Source organism: Rutidosis leptorrhynchoides, chromosome 3 (genome assembly GCF_046630445.1).
Source record: "Rutidosis leptorrhynchoides isolate AG116_Rl617_1_P2 chromosome 3, CSIRO_AGI_Rlap_v1, whole genome shotgun sequence".
NCBI lineage: Eukaryota > Viridiplantae > Streptophyta > Magnoliopsida > Asterales > Asteraceae > Rutidosis > Rutidosis leptorrhynchoides.
The window spans coordinates 170,115,492-170,137,942 of NC_092335.1; the positions used below are offsets into that span (position 1 = coordinate 170,115,492).

Consider the following 22,451-nt stretch of genomic DNA (forward strand, 5'->3'; position numbering starts at 1 on the left):
GTGTGCGTATGCGTGTGCTTGTGTGCGCTATGCGGTATGCGGATTGTATCTGATTCCTTTGTTCCCGGTACGGCGGTTGCTTAGCTGTCAAGTAAATATCTTTTCCATAATTATATCCGTGATTCGGGGGAGTCAGTTATGGATGAGATTAACGTGATCTGGGACGGTTCTAGAATTAGGGTTTGCCTATAAATACAACCCTAATCATCATTTACCAGACACGGCATATTACGTAACTATCACACACGGGATATATTACGCAAAACAGCATCATTCAGCATCTCTTCAAGGTTAACAGGTTAGTCTTTCGTAAGCTAGTACCTACGATCTTATTTGGGGCCTCTTGATCGACGAACGTTATCAGAGGTGGACTTAATCACTTGGCCACCCCGCCGACATCATCATGTCGGCCAGGGTTATTCACGGTAGCCGGACCGGAGAGCCACGTTCTAAGATCATTAAACCCCTCCTTATGTATTGAGCAGGCATATTAAACCCCACGGTTAAAATATGCATGATCAAGTGGTGCTTTCAGTTCGATTTTAATAATTAATTCGATTATGATTTGATTAATTAGGTTTTTCTTCTGTCCCAACTAAAATAAGATAAGAAGAATAAAGAACTTTGGCCAAAAGAGGAACAAATAAAAGTAGGAGGATCATTTTAATATTATCCAAATAAACAAAGGTCTCAAACGTCACAACAAAAAACAAACACCAATACACATCTCCGACTATCTCCCGCCGGAAATTTAATTTTTCACAATCGGACCACCATTCAATGACGGAATCCGACCACCCGCGTCTCATCCTTAACAACTTTCTATCTCCTGATCTCTGTAAGGTTCGTTAACATTCACCAAACACTAATTCATAATCATCTTCATCATTTCATGTTTATATAATTAACCTAGGGTTTCGTATACAAACTACAGGAACTTGAATTTATACATAAAAGTAGCAGCACAATTGGATACAGACAAAATGTGTTTTCCACTACACTTTCTCATCTCATTGCAACTAACTCTCCTCATTTAATCCTCCCATTCATTCCTATACGTGGTAAATCAGTTCAATTAGGGATTATATATACATACATTATTGTATCTATGTTATGATTTTTCGGTAGCTTTGTAATATTAATCATAGTTAGCTAAATATTGTGTTTGGTGAATGATAGAGAAGCTTAAAGAGAAAGTCGAAGAATTTTTCGGTTGTGAATTCGAGCTTGTAATTGAGTTCACCGGTTTAATCAGGTTCGACGATACCTAATTTATTACTGTGGTTACAGACTTGGTGTCCCCTGTTTTAGGATGAACTTGCTAAAGTGATTACAAATATGTTGAATTTCAGCTGGACTAAAGGTGCAAGTATCGGCTGGCATAGTGATGATAACAGACCGTATCTCAAGCAACGTGATTATGCAGTGCGTACTTCACCATTCTAGATATGCAGTTCACTCAAAAGATCAAAACTTTCATTTTTCGGATTGTCTATCCAATAATTATGTGAAAACTGTTTATTTTTGATTGTTTTAATTTTTATTTTTTTTTTTTTTTTCTCTCAAACGAATCTTTTAACTTGTTTGTTTTCTTTATGTTTAAGGCAGTGTGTTATTTGAATAGTTACGGTGTGGATTTTGGTGGTGGTCTCTTTCACTTCCAAGATGGCGAACCTTCAACGTTTGTCCCCATGGCTGGTGTAAGTTTTCGTGCTGTACTATTTTCCAGTTCATACCCTGCATATTATATCGAACATAACTGTTTTCTGATAGGTATTTGTACAACTTTTGTCCCTATTTCATCACTAATATTTTTCTATATATCATTTTATACTAAATAAGGATGTTCTGATCTACACTGCTGACAGTCGAAATGTTCATTCTGTTGAGGAGGTATATATCTCCTGTATCTTATTAATCGTGAACAGATGAACAGGAAAAAACTCATTTTTGAACTATGGAACTTTTTTTTTTTTTTTGTTGATTACAGATTACAGATGGACAAAGAATCACTCTTACATTGTGGTTTAGTCGGGATAAATCTCATGATGAAGATATAAAACTCATTTCATTTCTAACTAACCGTTCATACGATATTAATGACACCAGTTTAAGTCGATACCTTCCATTGCCAGCCTCACAGAACATGTATTGGTTTCCACCTGAACAATCTTCGACTTACCATTCAGGGTTTGATATACGTTGTGCTAGACTACACGTTTTAGGATATGAACTTTATCCTTCAAATTCAAGCTCCCTTGTCGATGTACGTTCGTCGCGGGATTTCTCAGACATTCTTCTTGAACCATTACGTTTGGCAAGAGAAAATGAGTTAGTTGACAGAGAATTCGCCAACATATTACATCTGCTTCAGGTACCTAGTCATTTTAAAGTTTATAATCCTTTTGTCTCTTTTGTGTTGTAGTTGCGAGATGGAGACGAGTCAGTCAGGACCTTGAAAGGTCGATTCGGTCGAGACGGGGGTTGACCAACGTTGACTATTAAATATAAGTATATGAAATAGAGATATAATAAAGATAAATGATTTATAAATAAGATGACGTGGTGTTAGTTTAAACACAATGGTATAGTTTTTTTTTTTTTTTTGTTTTTTTTGTTTTTTTTAAGATTTTTACTAATAGTGTATTTATTAATTTATCTATAAGGGATACTATGTATGTCGGTGTTTTTCCCAAGTCTCACTAATTTTTAAATGAGCTTAGGATTTTCGTTTACACTTTTTTTTTTATAGCAGTTTAGGATCACCCAGGGGGACTAAATCACCCACGCGATCATGCAGTTGCATAACCTGCCCCTAACTACTGCCCCGGAGGAAACCTGGACCAATCCGAGGGAAACCCGGATCAACCCTAGGGCATGACCAGCCAAAAAGTTGACTTTTGACCGACTTTGACCTGACTTTTTAGCATTAGCCGACTAATTAGACGTTTTTGGGCGAAATGAGACAGGCTTGTCACCAAACCACCGCAATGGCCACCACAACCACCGTTTGCAACCATGGTTACCATCGGCATCCATTTGGGGACCAAAAACGCTGAAAACTGTAGGTACATTGAAACATAGTGGATTTATATTAAAGTTTTAAAAGCTGGTTTCGGTTTTCTGACTGAAAAATGGTTACCCAAGACAAAAAGCAAACAGATGTTCATTTTTTAAGAAATAAATATAATCAAGATATAAATTTATCATTTTCTGCAGACTTGGTTTAACAGACAGTTGTGATATATGTATCTGAATACTTCTACATAATAGTATAATAGTACGCTGTTTTTGAATGTGAAACAGGTGGTTCAGTTTTACCAATGGAAGGCAACCACGTCGCAAATGGCAGAATCTAAAAAGGTTTCTTTCAAAGTGGTGCCGATATCTGCATCACAACAGGACAACATTCGCTGTTTGAAGCTTGAACTTATAAAGGATCAAAATCTAGCAGAAATTTTATTCGGGTATGGAACTTGTGGTGAGAGTTTGGAGCATGACTGGGCGTATTTTTCTAGCATCGTTGATTTATGGGAAGCGTATACGAGTAAGTTATGGCATAATATGGTTTTGAATTTACCAATTTGGATTGCAAATCAATCTCTTTTTTATGAACCCAGTTGTGGATCTTGTACCTCGCTTACCTAGATTTGTTCTTATTTATTTAGTTAAATCAACGGTGAAATGGCTAAGAAACATGTATTTGATTGCAAGTTTAACGTACTAGTGCCTAGTATACTTGTATTCAAATGGATTAGATGTATGAAACATATAAGTTTGATCTAAAAAAGGGCAATGATTAATATCTCTGTTATTATTATTATTATTATTTTTTTTACTTTATAATTAAGGATGCACGCTGAGACCACCAAATACCGTAAGGTTCAAAATTTGTCAATATTTATCAGTTCATGTCGTTCGAAAAGGACTTATTTTCTATTTTTGTGGGATTATTTGCCAAAATCTTTTTTTTTTTCCTCGAAAAACATACTTTTATAAAAAATCTAGGATCTTTAATTAAAAATGAGAGGAACCCTTCAGAAAACACATCCAAGGCCGACACGGACAAACGCCTAGAACCTAGAAAGCATACAAACTTCCACAAAATAAAACAAATCCAAACTAACTGCTAAGTATCTAGGATCGAGCCAAAACAATGGCCAAAATACAACAAACCAAATACCGACGAGAAACTAAGGCCAAAAGGCCAAAATCTTATCTGATAGTTGGAGTTAAATCCCACAACTTTAATTATAGGATCATGATTCATGAATGCCTCTGATTTAAATAATAATTTTACTGTGCATCAGTGCATATAATATGCATATGCACCCCACGACTTATAGGAAGTAGAAAGATAACGTGTCACCTTTTAATATGAGTTGGTTGTTAGACGTTGGATCACAAAAAGAATGGCTTGAATCTAATAGCAACCTTTTTGTATATATGCTAAGATTGATACCAGGTTCATTATGTATCAAAGTTGTGGGTATTTCTCACTTTAATATTATAACCCGGAAGTGGTTGTTCTGATATCCATATGTTTTTTTTTTTTTTTTTTTTTCTTTCTCAAAAGTGTTTATAAATATATTATGCATATCATCAAAAACCAATCTTAATTATGTGATATTAACCTCAACTCAATTATGTTAACTGGTCCATGTCGTTGGTATGTAGAAATGACAATGAGTCGAATATGAATCGAATCATGTCGTATCCATTATCACCAAAATGCCCAAATATTTTACACCCCTCGCATCAGAACCCCAAAATTTTTTTTTTGACAAAATGCCCTCGCAAGGCGCAAGGAAGCTTGCGTACCCCCCAGCGCAAGCTATCTTGCGTCCTTGCGTCCCTATCTTATCAGAATAGGATTTTCAGGATAAGATTTCATTAGATTTTCTAGATTTTTATGGATAAAATTTTAATCCTATATAAAGAATGACCCTGGAACTTGTAATTCATCATTTCATAACAACTTATTCCAAAAGAATTTCAGTGATTATTGGCAGCTTAATGTACATTTTAAGCATTTTTACAATAACTTAAGTATTTATGAATTGTGTTAATGAAGATAAATTTGATGTTCATATATGTTGTGGGGGTTCTTTTGAGTATGTTAACAACATTCCCACGTATTTACCCCTAGATTGTTTTAGAATTCGGTTAAAACTACATGTTGCACCTATAAAACCAATGAATCGGAGAATATTATTAAAAAATGTTCTTAAAAAAATATAAATGCCACCAAATGCACCTGTTTCAATGAGATACATTTATAATAACCATGTTTTTGATATTACGGATAATTATGAAAACTTTCAAGAGTTTTTACAATATGCAATTGTAAATGCTCCGATTGATATTTATGTTGTTGAGAAAGTACGAATGAATCTACCACAACGAAACCCAGAAACATACCTACCACAACGAAATCCAGAAACACACCAACCACAACGAAACCCAGAAACACTCCAACCACAACCAAACCCAGAAACACACCCAACACAAGTCACTGAACCAAACCTTCATAATAACAATTTAGAAGTGCAAGAGCCTGAAATGCCACCTCCAAACACTGAAGAGTTTGATATGTTTAACTATGGTGTTGAAAACGTATGTAAAATTAAAGAAGGAGACCATCCGTTTGAGATATCTGTTGTCGCATCTAGTGATTCAGATGGAGAAAAAGACGGAGATGAAGACGAAGAAGATCAATATGAAGAAGAAAAGCAAGATTTATTCTGGAATATGCCACCTCTATTGAGTCAGCAAGAGCAAGAGCCTGAATTTACGACACAAACACCAACCACGTATAGGGTATCAGATTTAATTAAAGTTCGTCAAACTTTTTTGAACAAGGCCGAGTTCATAAACACTCTATTTACAAAATGCCTTAAAGAAAACTTCCAAATTAAGCTGTAAATATAACACCCCAACTTTTTCGATTATTTATTTTTTTTATATACGAACGAACTTGAAACTTAGGTAGTCCAACTCAAACATGTTCGGTTAGAAAACCCAAAACTAATGAAAGTAATGAAATGGGTAACAAGGTTACCTAAACTAACGATCATGGCTCGTCATCATCAATAAAAAATTTAACGAAGGACTAACGCGAATAAAATGTGCGGGGACTAAAGTGCACATTAATTAAAATGATAAAAATTAAAATATATATATATATATATATATATATATATATATATATATATATATATATATATATATATATTATATATATATATATATTTATACATTTACGTAAACTTAACCCCTATTTATTCTCGGTGATCAATATATCAAAAAAAAAAAAAAAAATGAGATAAAAACAAACAAAACATGGACTCCGTAATGATACATGAACTAAGCTAATATTAAAAGGATAGGAACACTAAACATTTGTATCATGAACAAGTTTGACGTAAGTTGCAATATGATAATAACCTTATCGGCTAATTTTGTTTATATGGAAACTTACAATTCAAATCACATTCAAATTTAAAGAGTTAGAGGATAATTATAATCTACGTAGTAATTAGTTAAAATAAAGGAGTTTGAGTTGAATCCTAATTGCATTGCTCAACCGACCATCTCAACTATAAATATAACACCTTAAGTTCCATCTCCACATAAACCACAAGAAGCTAAATACTCATACCCAATTCATCCCGTACACCACCCACATAAAGCAACAAAGTTATCGGCGATCATCGTTCGGTAAAAGCTCGGTTTTTTTAAAGGTAAGTCTTAACCCTATTTGAATATTAATATGCAATAATCTAATATCGATCACCAAATACATATAACTTTAGCTAAGATGGACCGAAACCGATCGGTTTCGGTTACGATATCGGGCGGTTCGGGACTTAATATAAACCAACTACGAAGAAACGTGAATCAAAACATCATTGTAATATTTTGTTTGGAAATTAGTATACATAAGTTTAAAAATATGAATATATATACTAAGAACCTGTATGTATGTGTAGTAGAAAAACTTGCATCAATCTTCTTGATTATTTAATTTAGTAGTTGAAATCTTAGTAAAAACATCGTTACAAGATATATCACATTTTTGGATCTAATTAATTAGATACAAATAAGCTAAGTAGAAATTAGATGAAAAAAAAAGATGACGAGTACTCTATTTCGATATCCTGTACGTCAAAATCAAGTAGTACAAAGAAGATGATAATGATAATATTAATTCAATATTACGTATTTAGTCACTAGGCTTTTAACTGTTTTACAAATTTAATTTAGATAATATGATACTTGCTTTGTGTTGGTGTACGTAAAATTGAAAAGAATTAATATTTTTGAAACGTACGTATCCAGTCCCTTAATCAGTCATTAATTTACAATATTTGATATAAAGATTCGAATACTAAATTTTTGGTTGCTACGAATTCAAATAAGTTGATAAAGTTTAGGGTAATTACGACTTTAGTCCCTAAACTATATATAAGTTACAAAATTTATAACAAATTCACTTTCAAATTAAATGTTCTATTTGAAACAATTTTTACGTTTCTGATTCGCAATTACTCAAAATTTACATAAGTAATCACTAGAGAATGTGATGTTTGATCTTAAAACTCTAAAAAGATTTTGATATTTAAATGGTGTATTATAATTAGAAAATATTGGATTTGTAAAACCCTAATATGGATATGATATTGTGTATATATGAAACATATAGATATATATAGAAGATTATGTTTATGCGTATATGTAGATATACATGTATACATGAGTGCACGCATGTATAAATGTAGATACATATATACGCACCTCATAATTAGAAGTATATGTGTATGAGTGTAAGTATATATGCATGAAAAGAAATAATGTAAAGAAATTATAATGTGACTTAAATATTATTAAAGGGTAATATAATATATGATATATATCGAAAACGAAAATAAACAAGTGATGTATCCCTATACTCACTAGAACATACGTGGAATTATAATTACAAACAAATAACGTATGACTATCACGAGACTCACCGCTATTCACGGTCATGGATGGTGTCTAGGTTGCCAGTTTGGGATATGGTTGTGGATCTCAAATGTCACGACTTAAAGTCAGATCAAGAGTCCTGGCCCCCGGTTACATCTGGCTGTCCATTGACTTACTTGATAGCAACGAGGATCATTTGAGTTATGCAACTTCTAAACTATGGGAATGATTAACATTGTAAACTCTAGAAAGGACACCGGTAATATATATGAACATATATATCAAACACATAACTATAATGATGATGATGACCATGATGATCCGACTAACCTAAACCTAATGATGATAAGTTGAAAACTTTGGACTACCACTACTATTTACTATCATACTGTTTACTGCGCTCATAAGGTGAGTCATAGCCCCAACTTTTTAACTGTTTTATAAACTGTTTTCGAGGTGAGAATACATGTCTTTTTTTTTTTGTTTTACAAGTAGACACAAGTGTTAAACTTACATTCTATGCTGAGTTATAACCGAAAATCCCTTAGATTTGGTAACTAGTAACTACCGGTTATAAGAACTGGTGGACGCGAATAGTTGTATATGGATCCATAGGGCTTGACATCCCCGTCCGTCCGGGTTAGAAACTAACCTAAACTTAACGGGCGTATACTATTTGAGGTGGTACATTTTGGTTAGGTATACGTAACAACAGGGGTACTAAACAAATGTTAAGGCTTAGTTACTGGGTGCTCAAACTTATAGAATATCTTTTTATATTTTTAAAGATGCCGGCAAAGCATGCAAACAAACAAATCTTGTGGTCTATACTCTATACTTTATACTGCTTAAACCTATGATTCACTCAACCTTTGTGTTGACGTTTTTACATGTTTATTCTCAGGTAATTAGGGAATGCTTCCGCTCTAGCTAGTAAGGCAGTAGAGGTCATGCATTTGGAAATGAAGATTTGTTTAAATTTTGATAGTAGCATTATGTATTTACATTTTAAATACATTTGGTTTTGATTAGTACTTTGTTGGTTTTCTTTAAGTATTATAAAACGTTTAGTTTTTGAATAAAATGCCACTGTTTTTTTTTAAACGTTGCATATAGCTTGAATCGATCAGACTTTGACCTCTGGTAATACAGCACGTCAATGCCACATTTTTACGGGGTATTACAGTTGGTATCAGAGCTCTGGTTATAGGGAATTATGATGCGTTAGTGTGTCTGCCTATAGGATATGTTAATAAGCTTAATCTATAACTAGACGATTATAAGTTGCCTTACTTACTTGTTACTCTAGATTTACTCGTTTTCTTTTAGATAACATGTCAAAAGCTAACCCATTCATTCTCTCCGACTACGAGGACGAAAGTCCTAGCCATTCACCGAACTACCACCCTATGACCTCCTCCGAATGGAGAGATTACCCCGACTATTTGATAATATGCATACATATCTAATGATGCTAACTCTATATTTATTGTTTGAAGAATAATGTCTGGAAGAAGAACTTACAGTCCTGAAGAACTCTGAGCACTTATCAATGAAGGTGTCTCCGCTGCATAGGCTAATATGTCTGGAGGCTCGAACACGAGACAAAACTGCACTTACAAGGAGTTTATGGCTTGTAAGCCACTACCATTCAAAGGAACTGAAGGACCGGTGGGTTTAACCCATTGGATTGAGAAGATGGAGTCAGTGTTTAGTATTAGTAACTGTGCTCAAGCTAACTGGGTAAAGTTTGCTACTTCCACACTGAAAGGTAAAGCTTTAACCTGGTGGAATTCTATTGCTCGACCTTTGGGTCTCGAGGCTGATCATGCCATCCCTTGTGAAGACATCAAAACTCGTATGACTGCTGAGTGTTGTCCCGATAATGAAGTTAAGAAGATGGAGGCTGAGTTATGGGATCTAAAGGTTATTGGGACTGATCTTGCTACTTACACTAACCGCTATTTGGAATTGATTCTGCTGTGTCCGGGAATGGTCCCAACTGAAAGGAAGAAAATCGACCGTTATGTTAAGGGTCTCTCTGAAAATATTCAAGCTAGTGTTCATGCTTCTAAACCCCAAACTTTGCAAGAGACCATTAATATGGCAAATGATCTCATGGATCAAATTACTCAACGGACTGCTGCTGAGGTGAAGTCTGGGGATAATAAGAGGAAGTGGACTGGAAATTCTAATTCCCAGTCATCCAAAAAGCAGGAAGTTTCTGGAAAGGGGTATCAAGGAAAAGCTCCTTATTGTTCAAGGTGTGAGAGGCATCATGTGGGAAGATGCACTGTGACGTGTGGGAAGTGCAAGAAAATAGGGCACCTGACCAAGAACTGCTGGTCAAAGACTACTGGTACTGCAAATCCTCCTGCTGCTAATACTGGTATGGTGAAGACGTGTTATGAGTGCGGTCAAAAGGGGCATTTTAGAAATGAATGTCCAAACAAGAAAGAACCAGAGAAAGGAAGAGGAAGAGCATTCAATATCAATGCTCATGAGGCTCGTGAGGACCCCGACTTGGTTACTGGTACGTTTCTTCTAAACAATCACATTGTTTCAGTACTATTTGATTATGGTACCAATAGAAGTTTCGTATCCATAGAATCTAGTTGCATGCTTGACAAAACCCATGTACCCATAGGCACTAAGTACTGTATTGAACTGGTGAACGGTAAACTTATGAAGGGTAATAAAATCTACAAAGACTGTACCTTAGTTTTAGAAGGGAAACCATTTTTGGTGGACCTGATGCCTATTGAAATAGGAAGCTTTGACGTAGTAATAGGAATGGACTGGTTGTCTAAGAATAGAGCCGAAGTAGTGTGTTTCAAGAAGGCGATTCGTATACCCCTTGATAATGGGGAGAATTTGATGGTTTATGGGGATAAAACCAGTGTAAAACTTAACCTGATTTCGTGCATGAAGGCACAAAAGTATCCGAGGAAAGGTTATCAAGCTATCCTAGCACATGTGAAGGAGATTGAAACCGAAGAAAAGCGAATTGAAGATGTACCAATTGTTAGAGAATTCTCAAACGTCTTTCCAGAAGAACTACCTGGTCTTCCACCTCATAGATCGGTAGAATTTCAAATAGATCTCGTACCCGGAGCTGCACCAGTTGCACGATCACCATATAGATTGGCACCATCGGAACTAAAAGAGTTGTCCAACCAATTGCAAGAATTTTTGGATAGAGGTTTCATTCGACCGAGCCATCTCCGTGGGGAGCCCCCATTCTCTTTGTCAAGAAGAAGGATGGATCCCTGTGAATGTGTATCGACTATCGTGAGCTGAATAAGTTAACTATCAAGAACAGGTATCCACTACCGAGAATCGATGATCTATTCGACCAACTACAAGGGTCATCTGTATACTCCAAGATCGATTTGAGATCTGGTTATCACCAATTGAGGGTGAAGAGTGAAGATATCTCCAAGACAGCGTTTAGAACTCGTTATGGCCATTACGAATTCCTAATGATGCCATTCGGGTTAACAAATGCTCCTGCGGTGTTCATGGACCTTATGAATCGTGTATGCAAGCCCTATCTGGACAAGTTTGTAATCGTGTTCATCGATGACATTTTGATATACTCGAAGAGTAAAGAGGAACATGAGCAACACCTGAGATTACTATTGGAACTACTCGAGAAGGAACAATTGTACGCAAAGTTTTCAAAGTGCGAGTTTTGGCTATCGAAGGTACAATTCCTTGGTCATGTGGTTAGTAGCCAAGGGATACAAGTGGATCCATCAAAGATTGAATCTATTAGAAACTGGGAAGCACCTAAGACGCCAACACAGGTGCGAAAATTCTTAGGTCTTGCTGCCTATTATAGGAGATTCATTGAAGGGTTCTCAAAAATTGCACGACCATTGACTGCCTTGACTCATAAGGGCAAGAAATATGAGTGGTCCGATGTGCATGAAGCTGCTTTCCAACTTCTAAAATAGAAGTTAACATCTGCTCCTATCCTGTCCATACCCGAAGGAAACGATGACTTTGTTGTTTACTGTGACGCATCTCGCCAAGGTTTTGGGTGTGTCTTGATGCAACGGCAAAAGGTCATTGCTTACTCCTCCCGTCAACTAAAGATCCACGAACAAAACTATACCACACATGATTTAGAACTTGGTGCAGTAGTCTTCGCACTCAAAATGTGGAGACACTATCTTTATAGAACCAAGTGTACCATCTTTACTGATCATAAGAGTTTGCAGCATATTCTGAACCAGAAATAACTCAACATGAGGCAACGACGCTGGGTTGAGTTATTAAATGATTACGATTGCGACATCCAATATCACCCTGGTAAAGCAAATGTAGTGGCTGACGCCCTAAGTCGAAAAGAAAGGGTTAAACCTTTACGAGTTAGAGCCTTAAATCTGATTGTCCATACCAATCTGACTACATAAATTCGAGATGCCCAACTTGAGGCGCTTAAAGAAGAAAATAAGAAGGAAGAATCTCTTAGAGGTTTAGACAAGCAGTTCCGAATTAAAGGAGATGGAACTCGTTATTTTGCCGGAAGAATTTGGGTTCCAAGAATTGGAGAAGTAAGAAAGAAAGTGCTTGATGAGGCACATAAGACAAGGTATTCGATTCACCCAGGCACCGAAAAGATGTACCACGATCTAAAAATGTTATATTGGTGGCCTGGAATGAAAGCGGATATTGCTACCTATGTGAGCATGTGCTTGACTTGCTCAAAAGTTAAAGCTGAACACCAGAAACCTTCTGGGCTACTTCAACAGCCTGAGATTCCCGAGTGGAAGTGGGAACGAATTACCATGGATTTCATTACGAAGTTGCCAAAAACTGTGAATGGCTATGATACGATTTGGGTGATTGTTGACCGTCTCACCAAATCAGCTCACCTTTTACCGATGAAGGAAACTGACAAGATGGAAAAGCTTGCCCAGTTGTATTTGAAGGAAGTTATTTCAAGGCATGGTGTGCCTGTTTCTATTATTTCGGATCGAGATAGCCGTTTTACTTCTAGATTCTGGAAGTCGTTACAAGAAGCTTTGGGAATGCAGTTAGACATGAGTACTGCTTACCATCCTCAAACAGATGGACAAAGCGAGAGAACGATTCAAACGCTCGAAGATATGTTACGAGCCTGTGTTATTGATTTTGGAAAAGGATGGGATCGATTCCTACCATTAGCTGAGTTTTCTTATAATAACAGCTACCATTCAAGTATCCAAGCCGCACCATTCGAGGCTCTCTATGGGCGAAAGTGTAGATCGCCAATCTGTTGGAATGAAGTGGGTGACCGATAGTTGACTGGTCCCGAGGTCATCCACGAGACGACCGAACACATTATAAAGATTAAGCAAAGGCTAGAGACAGCCCAAAGTCGTCAAAAGAGTTATGCTGACGTCAGAAGAAAACTGTTAGAATTCCAAGAAAACGACATGGTCCTGCTAAAGGTGTCACCGTGGAAAGGTGTGATACGCTTTGGCAAACGAGGAAAGCTGAGCCCAAGATATGTGGGGCCTTTCAAGATCATCGAACGTATTGGGCCAGTGGCCTATCGACTAGAATTATCTCAACAACTCGCTGAAATACACGATACGTTTCATGTGTCGAATCTGAAAAAGTGCTTAGCAAAGGAGGACCTTATCATCGCACTTGATGAAATTCAAGTTGACGACAAACTGAACTTTATTGAAAAACCCGCGGAAATCACTGACCGAAACGTCATAGGTCTTCGTCAAAGTAGAATACCGTTCATCAAAGTTCGATGGAACGCGCTTCAAGGACCCGAGACCACGTGGGAACGTGAAGATCACATGAGATAAAAATATCCTCACTTATTTGCAAACGAAACTCCAGCTGACGACAATGACCAAATTTCGGGACGAAATTTCAAATAACGGGTAGGTACTATAACACCCCAACTTTTTCGATTATTTTTTTTTATATACAAACGAACTTGAAACTTAGGTAGTCCAACTCAAACATGTTCGGTTAGAAAACCCAAAACTAATGAAAGTAATGAAATGGGTAACGAGGTTACCTAAACTAACGATCATGGCTCCCTCATCATCAATAAAAAATTTAACGAAGGACTAACGCGAATAAAATGTGCGGGGACTAAAGTGCACATTAATTAAAATGATAAAAATTAAAATATATATATATATATATATATATATATATATATATATATATATATATATATATATATATATATATATATATATATATATATACATTTACGTAAACTTAACCCCTATTTATTCTCGGTGATCAATATATCAAAAAAAAAAAAAATGAGAGATAAAAACAAACAAAACATGGACTCCGTAATGATACATGAACTTAACTAATATTAAAAGGATAGGAATACTAAACATTTGTATCATGAACAAGTTTGACGTAAGTTGCAATATGATAATAACCTTATCGGCTAACTTTGTTTATATGGAAACTCACAATCCAAATCACATTCAAATTTAAAGAGTTAGAGGATAATTATAATCTACGTAGTAATTAGTTACAAGAAAGGAGTTTGAGTTGAATCCTAATTGCATTGCTCAACTGACCATCCCAACTATAAATATAACACCTTAAGTTCCATCTCCACATAAACCACAAGAAGCTAAATACTCATACCCAATTCATCCCGTACACCACCCACATAAAGCAACAAAGTTATTGGCGATCATCGTTCGGTACAAGCTCGGTTTCTTTAAAGGTAAATCTTAACCCTATTTGAATATTAATATGCAATAATCTAATATCGATCACCAAATACATATAACTTTAGCCAAGATGGACCGAAACCGATCGGTTTTGGTTACGATATCGGGCAGTTCGGGACTTAATATAAACCAACTACGAAGAAACGTGAATCAAAACATCATTGTAATATTTTGTTTGGAAATTAGTATACATAAGTTTAAAAATATGAATATATATACTAAGAACCTGTATGTATGTGTAGTAGAAAAACTTGCATCAATCTTCTTGATTATGTAATTTAGTAGTTGAAATCTTAGTAAAAACATCGTTACAAGATATATCACACTTTTGGATTTAATTAATTAGATACAAATAAGCTAAGTAGAAATTAGAAGAAAAAAAAAAGATGAGAGTACTCTATTTCGATATCCTGTACGTCAAAATCAAGTAGTACAAAGAAGATGATAATGATAATATTAATTCAATATTACGTATTTAGTCACTAGGCTTTTAGCTGTTTTACAAATTTAATTTAGATAATATGATACTTTTTTTTTTTTTTTACGAGGAACCCCACTATGGACCAGAGCACATTGGCCCCCCACCGCAGGTAAACCCCGAGTAAACGGCAAGCCAGCCCTCCACCGCTACCAGGTAAGGCATTCTCCAGTTTGGTCATTAAATGCGGGCACCCCTTAGGATTGAACCCGAGACCACCCCTTCACTGAAAGTGCTGGTGGCCACCCAGGCTAGGCCTGGATGGTTTAGATAATATGATACTTGCTTTGTGTTGGTGTAAGTAAAATTGAAAAGAATTAATATTTTTGAAACGTACTTATCCAGTCCCTTAATCAGTCATTAATTTACAATATTTGATATAAAGATTCGAATACTAAATTTTTGGTTGCTACGAATTCAAATAAGTTGATAAAGTTTAGGGTAATTACGACTTTAGTCCCTGTACTATATACATGTTACAAAATTTATAACAAATTCACTTTCAAATTAAATGTTCTATTTGAAACAATTTTTACGTTTCTGATTCGCAATTACTCAAAATTTACATAAGTAATCACTAGAGAATGTGATGTTTGATCTTAAAACTCTAAAAAGATTTTGATATTTAAATGGTGTATTATAATTAGAAAATATATGATTTGTAAAACCCTAATATGAATATGATATTGTGTATATATGAAACATATAGATATATATAGAAGATTATGTTTATGCGTATATGTAGATATACATGTATACATGAGTGCACGCATGTATAAATGTAGATACATATATACGCACCTCATAATTAGAAGTATATGTGTATGAGTGTAAGTATATATGCATGAAAAGATATAATGTAAAGAAATTATAATGTGACTTAAATATTATTAAAGGGTAATATAATATATGATATATATCGAAAACGAAAATAAACAAGTGATGTATCCCTATACTCACTAGAACATACGTGGAATTATAATTACAGACAAATAGCGTATGACTATCACGAGACTCACCGCTACTTACGGTCATGGATGGTGTCTAGGTTGCTAGTTTGGGATATGGTTGTGGATCTCGAATGTCACGACTTAAAGTCGGATCAAGAGTCCTGGCCCCCGGTTACATCTGGCTGTCCATTGACTTACTTGATAGCAACGAGGATCGTTTGAGTTATGCAACATCTAAACTATGGGAATGATTAACATTGTAAACTCTAGAAAGGACACCGGTAATATATATGAACATATATATCAAACACATAACTATAATGATGATGATGATGACCATGATGATCCGACTAACCTAAACCTAATGATGATAGGTTGACAACTTTGGACTACCGCTGCTATTTACTATCATACTGTTTACTGCGCTCATAAGGTGAGTCATAGCCCCAACTTTTTAACTGTTTTATAAACTGTTTTAGGGGTGAGAATACATGTCTTTTTTTGTTTTACAAGTAGACACAAGTGCTAAACTTACATTCTATGCTGAGTTATAACCGAAAATCCTTTAGATTTGGTAACTAGTAACTACCGATTATAAGAACTGGTGGGCGCGAATAGTTGTATATGGATCCATAGGGCTTGACATCCCTGTCCGTCTAGGTTAGAAACTAACCTAAACTTAACGGGCGTATACTATTTGAGGTGGTACATTTTGGTTAGGTGTACGTAACAACAGGGGTACTAAACAAACGTTAAGGCTTAGTTACTGGGTGCTCAAACTTATAGAATATCTTTTTATATTTTTAAAGATGCCGGCAAAGCATGCAAACAAACAAATCTTGTGGTCTATACTCTATACTTTATACTACTTAAACTTATAATTCACTCAACCTTTGTGTTGACGTTTTTACATGTTTATTCTCAGGTAATTAGGGAATGCTTCCGCTCTAGCTAGTAAGGCAGTAGAGGTCATGCATTTGGAAATAAAGATTTGTTTAAATTTTGATAGTGGCATTATGTCTTTACATTTTAAATACATTTAGTTTTGATTAGTACTTTGTTGGTTTTCTTTAAGTATTGTAAAACGTTTGGTTTTTGAATAAAATGCCACTATTGTTTTTAAAACGTTGCATATAGCTTGCATCAATCAGACTTTGACCTCTGGTAATACAGCACGTTAATGCCACATTTTGACAGGGTATTACAGTAAAGTCAGACAAATCTCGATACACCGCTAATTGTGTGTTGCCAAACTGTGAATGGAAAATTAGTGCTTACAAAATACGAAACACTGAAAACTTTATGGTAAAGAAATTGCATGACGTACACACATGCTCACGCACACTAATTATGGGAAACAATAAACATGCAACCAAAAAGGTATTGGGTAGTATGCTTGTGGATTCGTTCAAGTCTGCAAACCGGGAATATAAAGCAAATGATATATGTGCGGATATAGGCAACCGGTTCGGTGTCAGCATATCTTACAATCAAGCATGGAGGGCCAAATGTCATACATTACAGATGCTTCGTGGCAGTGTTGAAGACTCGTTTCGAATGCTTCCCCATTACCTATATAACATTAGGATCCACAACTCGGGAAGCGTAAGTAATTTGGTCACCGACAAAGAAGATAGATTTTTGATGTGTTACTATTCCCTTGGCGTAGTTGTAAGTATCGATAATCAATTTAACTTTTTAACTTATAATTGACCTTATTATAATTGAACACTTTTGACCTTTTTTAACATGCAGGTTCGATCATTTGTTCAACATTGTCGCCCGGTAATCATCGTCGATGGTGCGCATTTGAAGGCAGGGTACTCGGGGATAAATTTAGTTGCCGTTGCGATGGATGACAATAATGGAATTTTGCCATTGGCTTATGGAATTGGTGAAGGCGAGACAATCGAGGTTTGGTCATGGTTTTTAGGCAACCTAAGAGATCATTTAATGAGTTGTGGTATGAGTGATCCTATTTCAGAGCTTACTTTTATTTCTGATCGTGCTGCTTCAATAGCACATGGTGTTTCAACTGTGTTTCCTGAAGCGTTTCACTGCGCACGTCATTTATTTGGAAGCATCAAAACTAAATCTAACAAATTCAAATATTTTGAATGACATTATTGGAAAATGGTGAAAGCTTACCGTGCGTCAGATTTTGAGGATCATCTTAGTGTATTTCGAAGAAGATTGAAAGCGTCTTACAATTATTTATAACAAGTTGGTTTCCACAAATGGTCCAGAAGTAGAGCTGAACATGTTAGGTATTCATACCTTACTAGCAACAGTGTAGAGTCTGTTAACGCACTATCCAAACATGCTCGAAAACTACCTGTTTGCATGTTGTTTGAGTTTTTTCGCACTTCAGTACAAGATTGGTATTTCAAACATCACAACCAGTCGGTTAGTCTTACTTTGACGGTTACCCCATATGCTGAACGTAAACTAGGCAAGAGGACGAGAAAATCTAGAAGATGGCAAGCAATTCCATCGACAAACAATCTAATAGAAGTGCGCGATGGTAGAAAAATGGAATGGTTAATCTAGACGATAAAGTTTGTTCATGTGGGCAGTGGCAGTTATTGGGGATACCTTGCAGACATGTTATTGTAGCAGCACAACTTTTTAGAGTGGAGGATGTTACTCAATTTGTATCACATTGGTTCACAACTCAAACTTATATAAATACTTATTTGGAACACATCCTTCCTTTCCCTATCGGTCTGAATGGTCGTATCCGTCGCCCGTCGTTTTACAAATTGTAAACCCTCCCGTTAAGGAGAAAAGAGCCCCTGGACGCTCTAAAAGTACAAAACGTATTCTGTTGAAGGGTGAAGATACTGAAAAAACTGTAAGAACTTGCACTCGTTGCAAAGAACCAGGTCATGGTAGGGATACGTACATAGCTTCTTATGACCGAACAGGTGAATCAACTTCTAAAAGGGTAGTAAAAACATCGGCCTCAAAATAGAAGAAGGGTAAGGAGAAGGCCACAGGTGCTGAAGCTTTTAAGGCTCATCAGTCTCAGTTTTATGCAACGTGCAATTTAGGGAGCGATAATTACTAACCCACTATCGCAAGTTTATGTTTATTTTATATTATGTGTATTGTTGGATTTCGTTTGTTGTAACAAATTGTTGTATTCTAGGTACCTACCGTGTTATTTTATTTAACTTGCATTTACACGACACGCAAAGACGCAAGGAGGTTTTTGTGTACGCAAGCACCTCTACAAAATGTGGTTTGCGTATGTCAATAGCCAAATTTACTAACACACGCAAGGACGCAAAGCTTTGCTTGCGTACGCAAGGCTTTTCTTGCGTACGCAAGCTAGAAAAAAATATTAACACGCAAGGACGCAAGACTTTGCTTGCGTACGCAAGCTAGCCAAAATACTAACACGCAAGGATGCAAAGCTATGCTTGCGTACGCAAGAAATCACTTACGTCCTTGCGTGTAATATCAAATAAAACTGTTGCAAAACTATTTCCCTATTTACACTATACAATTGCATTTACATAAAGATTACACCTATTAGCTACAATGTATCAATCAACCTGAATCTTTGATTTTGATGGTGGAGTTGGTGGCGGCGGTTCTTGTGTATCAAAATGTGCACGGAAGAACGTCCTTGCCATTCTTTTTCTATACTGCTCTGCAGCCTTTTGAGCATCTCCAAGGTTGTCATTCTCCTCCCATCCATAAATAATCCTCTCCATGTGCATGCACACCCAAACCCCACAATCACCATGACCACCACTCTGCATTGGCACAATGGGACCATTTTCAATCATCAACTCCACACTCTCTTTATTTTCATAGTATCCAACAATTTGGGAGTCTTGCATCTTGTTAAAATAGTCAATCGCCTTCAAGTACACTGGCAAGTTGTCACCCAAAATCTTGAAAACTGCGTCAAGTTGTTGTGTACTGACACATTCGGGTAAACTGTCGTACACAAAAACCTTCATTTCTTCTAACTTCAACTGAAGCAGCAGGAAATGTTCATTTTCATAAAAATGTACTGGATCAAGACCTGAAACAGACAGACAGTTAACAAAGGAGACAAAAAAACAACATACGCAAGGACGCAAGATTAACCTTGCTAACACACAAAAATAGACGTAAAGACGCAAGACCGACCTTGCGACCCATAGACAATGAGACGCAAGGCCGCAAGATAAACCTTGCGACCGGTAATAAAGACGCAAGGTCGCAAAACTGGCCTTGCATATGCTCCAGAATACTAAATGGTGTATAAATTAGTTGTGTTTACCTGATCACAGTCAGCCCAAGATGGAAATAGGTCATCACTGCCGTCTCCAAGTCCAATTAAGTACATGTAATCTGGAAGATTATGGCCAATGATACCCTCTCCGAACGTATTAGATTCTGTAACACCTCGTTTTTATGTTACACATTGTTGTTTGAGTTACAAGGTGTGCAACATAATTTTTCAACCCCGAATAAAGTTTGAGTTGATGTTTCAAAGCCTTACCATTGGAAATAATATCTTATTACATTTCCAACGATATTTGATTCATCGAAAACGGAGTTACGGTCAAAAAGTTATGGCCAAAACAAGTTGCTGAAACCTATTTTGCTCGACTACCAGCATCTGTATGTTGGAGCGGCGCTCCACCCTATTGAGCGGCGCTCCGATTGTGTCTGATGCATTTTTCAGCCTTTTTAAAGGGTTTAAATGAGGGGTATTATGGTCCTTTCGCATATGGACAGTTTGGGGACCTCAAAACTGATCTAAACCTTATCCAAACCTCATTTCATTTCCACCAAACACTCTCATCTTCAACCCTAGAGAGAGAGGAGAGAGTTTAGAGAGAGAGAGAGCTCCATTTGGAGAAGAAGAAGGGTGTTTCGGGTCAAATCTCAAGTGTTAAAGTTGTTCATCTCATGAATGGCTACGGTTGATAGTGTTGGTAAGTTCTAACTCCGAATTAAATTGTTAAGATTCTTGTTCATGTTTAAGGTTTGTGCTAGTTAGAGTTCAAAACCCCATTCCTTGTGGAATTTGGGGGTTTTGGGTATTGTTAGTATATGTGAACCCGATTATTGGTGGGTTAGGGTTTGATGATGATTTTGGTCATGGTTTTAGGTGTAAATCACTAGATTATAAATATATTAGTGTTTTGATGTTCTTAAGAACAAGTTTGCTAGTAAAAAAGGGTGTTGACTTTGATTTAGTGTCAAACTAAGATTGAGTCAAGTTTTGGTGAATCAAGTATGCAAATACTTGATTTATTCGTTAATTGGTGTTTTGGAAATATAATCACTAGCCGTTAATGATTATGGAGCGTTTTTATGACTTTGGTCAAAATGGGTAATTTGAATTGGGTCAAAATTGAGGATGACACTAATTTGGATTAAATGGATGTTAAAAGCTTTTGTTAAGTGTTAAATGATGTTTTTTGGATGTAATTACTCGCGAGAAGTAATTTTGGGTTAAAATGATATTTAACATAAGTCAAACGTGGTCAAAAGCAATATGGGTCAATATTGCACGTGTTGGGATTTTGGTGTAATTGGCCATTTGAAATTATTACTACCTAAGTAATAATTTAGTGTCAAGACCTAGGTTTGGTCTATTTGGTGTAAAGTATGATTTGGGTTAAATTGTACTTTGTTGTGTTGGTTTGAATTATCACCCGAAGTGGTAATTGGTTTGTGTCCATTAGGTGTTAAATGGGCAGGTTTTGGCGAGCAAGGTGTGATCCCTCGGCTAAGGGATATTTGTGTCAGGTTCTCTTTTAGAGAATGGCTATTTATATGTATATTGTACCTATGTGTGATATAGGTGGTTACTTGCTCGAATTTGAGGACGGAGATCATGTTGTACATGACTTGTGCGGGCATTCCAAGGTGAGTGGAATAATTATACGTGTATGTATATAATGTATTTATTTGTGTGAAATGCGATGTGGGGTTTAAGTTCGGGCGTACGATACCACATCGTGTCGGTATGAGATGAGGGTTTAAAGTTCGAGCGTTCGATACCTCATCATCATGAGTAGAATGTGGGTTTAAAGTTCGGGCGATCGATACCACATTGTACTTTTCATGTAATAAGGGTTTAAAGTTCGAGCGTCGATACCTTATTAACATGAGTAATGTGTGGGATACGGGTTTTAAGTTCGGGTGTTCAATACCCTATCATCATGTATGTGTGGCGTGAAATGTGGGTTTTAAGTTCGGGCGATCGATACCACATTGAGCTTAACGGGTGGTCATAAGTTGCGTTCGATACCACTCAAGGGGCTAGTGATGCATACTAGCGGCGTCTGCGTGGCTAACGGTTCATTCGCGAGAATCGTTCCC

At 36.3% G+C, this 22,451-nt stretch overlaps 2 protein-coding genes across 2 annotated transcripts; both read left to right on the forward strand.

The window, feature by feature from the left end:
- Positions 1–720: 720 nt before the first annotated feature.
- LOC139896998 (uncharacterized) lies at positions 721–3,786 on the forward strand. The gene is made up of 8 exons (XM_071879642.1): positions 721–843; positions 935–1,061; positions 1,180–1,255; positions 1,353–1,425; positions 1,605–1,700; positions 1,843–1,893; positions 1,991–2,374; positions 3,307–3,786. The coding sequence occupies exons 1-8, from the start codon at positions 781–783 to the stop codon at positions 3,646–3,648; spliced, it is 1,212 nt and encodes a 403-aa protein (XP_071735743.1). The 5' UTR covers positions 721–780; the 3' UTR covers positions 3,649–3,786.
- A 5,763-nt stretch (positions 3,787–9,549) lies between these two features.
- On the forward strand, positions 9,550–11,927 carry LOC139900599 (uncharacterized). Its single transcript, XM_071883363.1, has 2 exons — positions 9,550–10,992; positions 11,676–11,927. The coding sequence occupies exons 1-2, from the start codon at positions 9,550–9,552 to the stop codon at positions 11,925–11,927; spliced, it is 1,695 nt and encodes a 564-aa protein (XP_071739464.1).
- Positions 11,928–22,451: the final 10,524 nt, after the last annotated feature.

Excerpts from the sequence above, each read along its gene's own strand:
- LOC139896998 (XM_071879642.1), top strand. The coding sequence starts at position 781 with ATGACGGAATCCGACCACCCGCGTCTCATCCTTAACAACTTTCTATCT. Across the intron at positions 844-934 it reads TATCTCCTGATCTCTGTAAG|GAACTTGAATTTATACATAA; the intron begins GTTCGTTAACAT and ends TACAAACTACAG. Across the intron at positions 1,701-1,842 it reads CGTTTGTCCCCATGGCTGGT|GATGTTCTGATCTACACTGC; the intron begins GTAAGTTTTCGT and ends ATACTAAATAAG.
- LOC139900599 (XM_071883363.1), top strand. The coding sequence starts at position 9,550 with ATGTCTGGAGGCTCGAACACGAGACAAAACTGCACTTACAAGGAGTTT. Across the intron at positions 10,993-11,675 it reads GAATTGAAGATGTACCAATT|GTACAATTCCTTGGTCATGT; the intron begins GTTAGAGAATTC and ends TGGCTATCGAAG.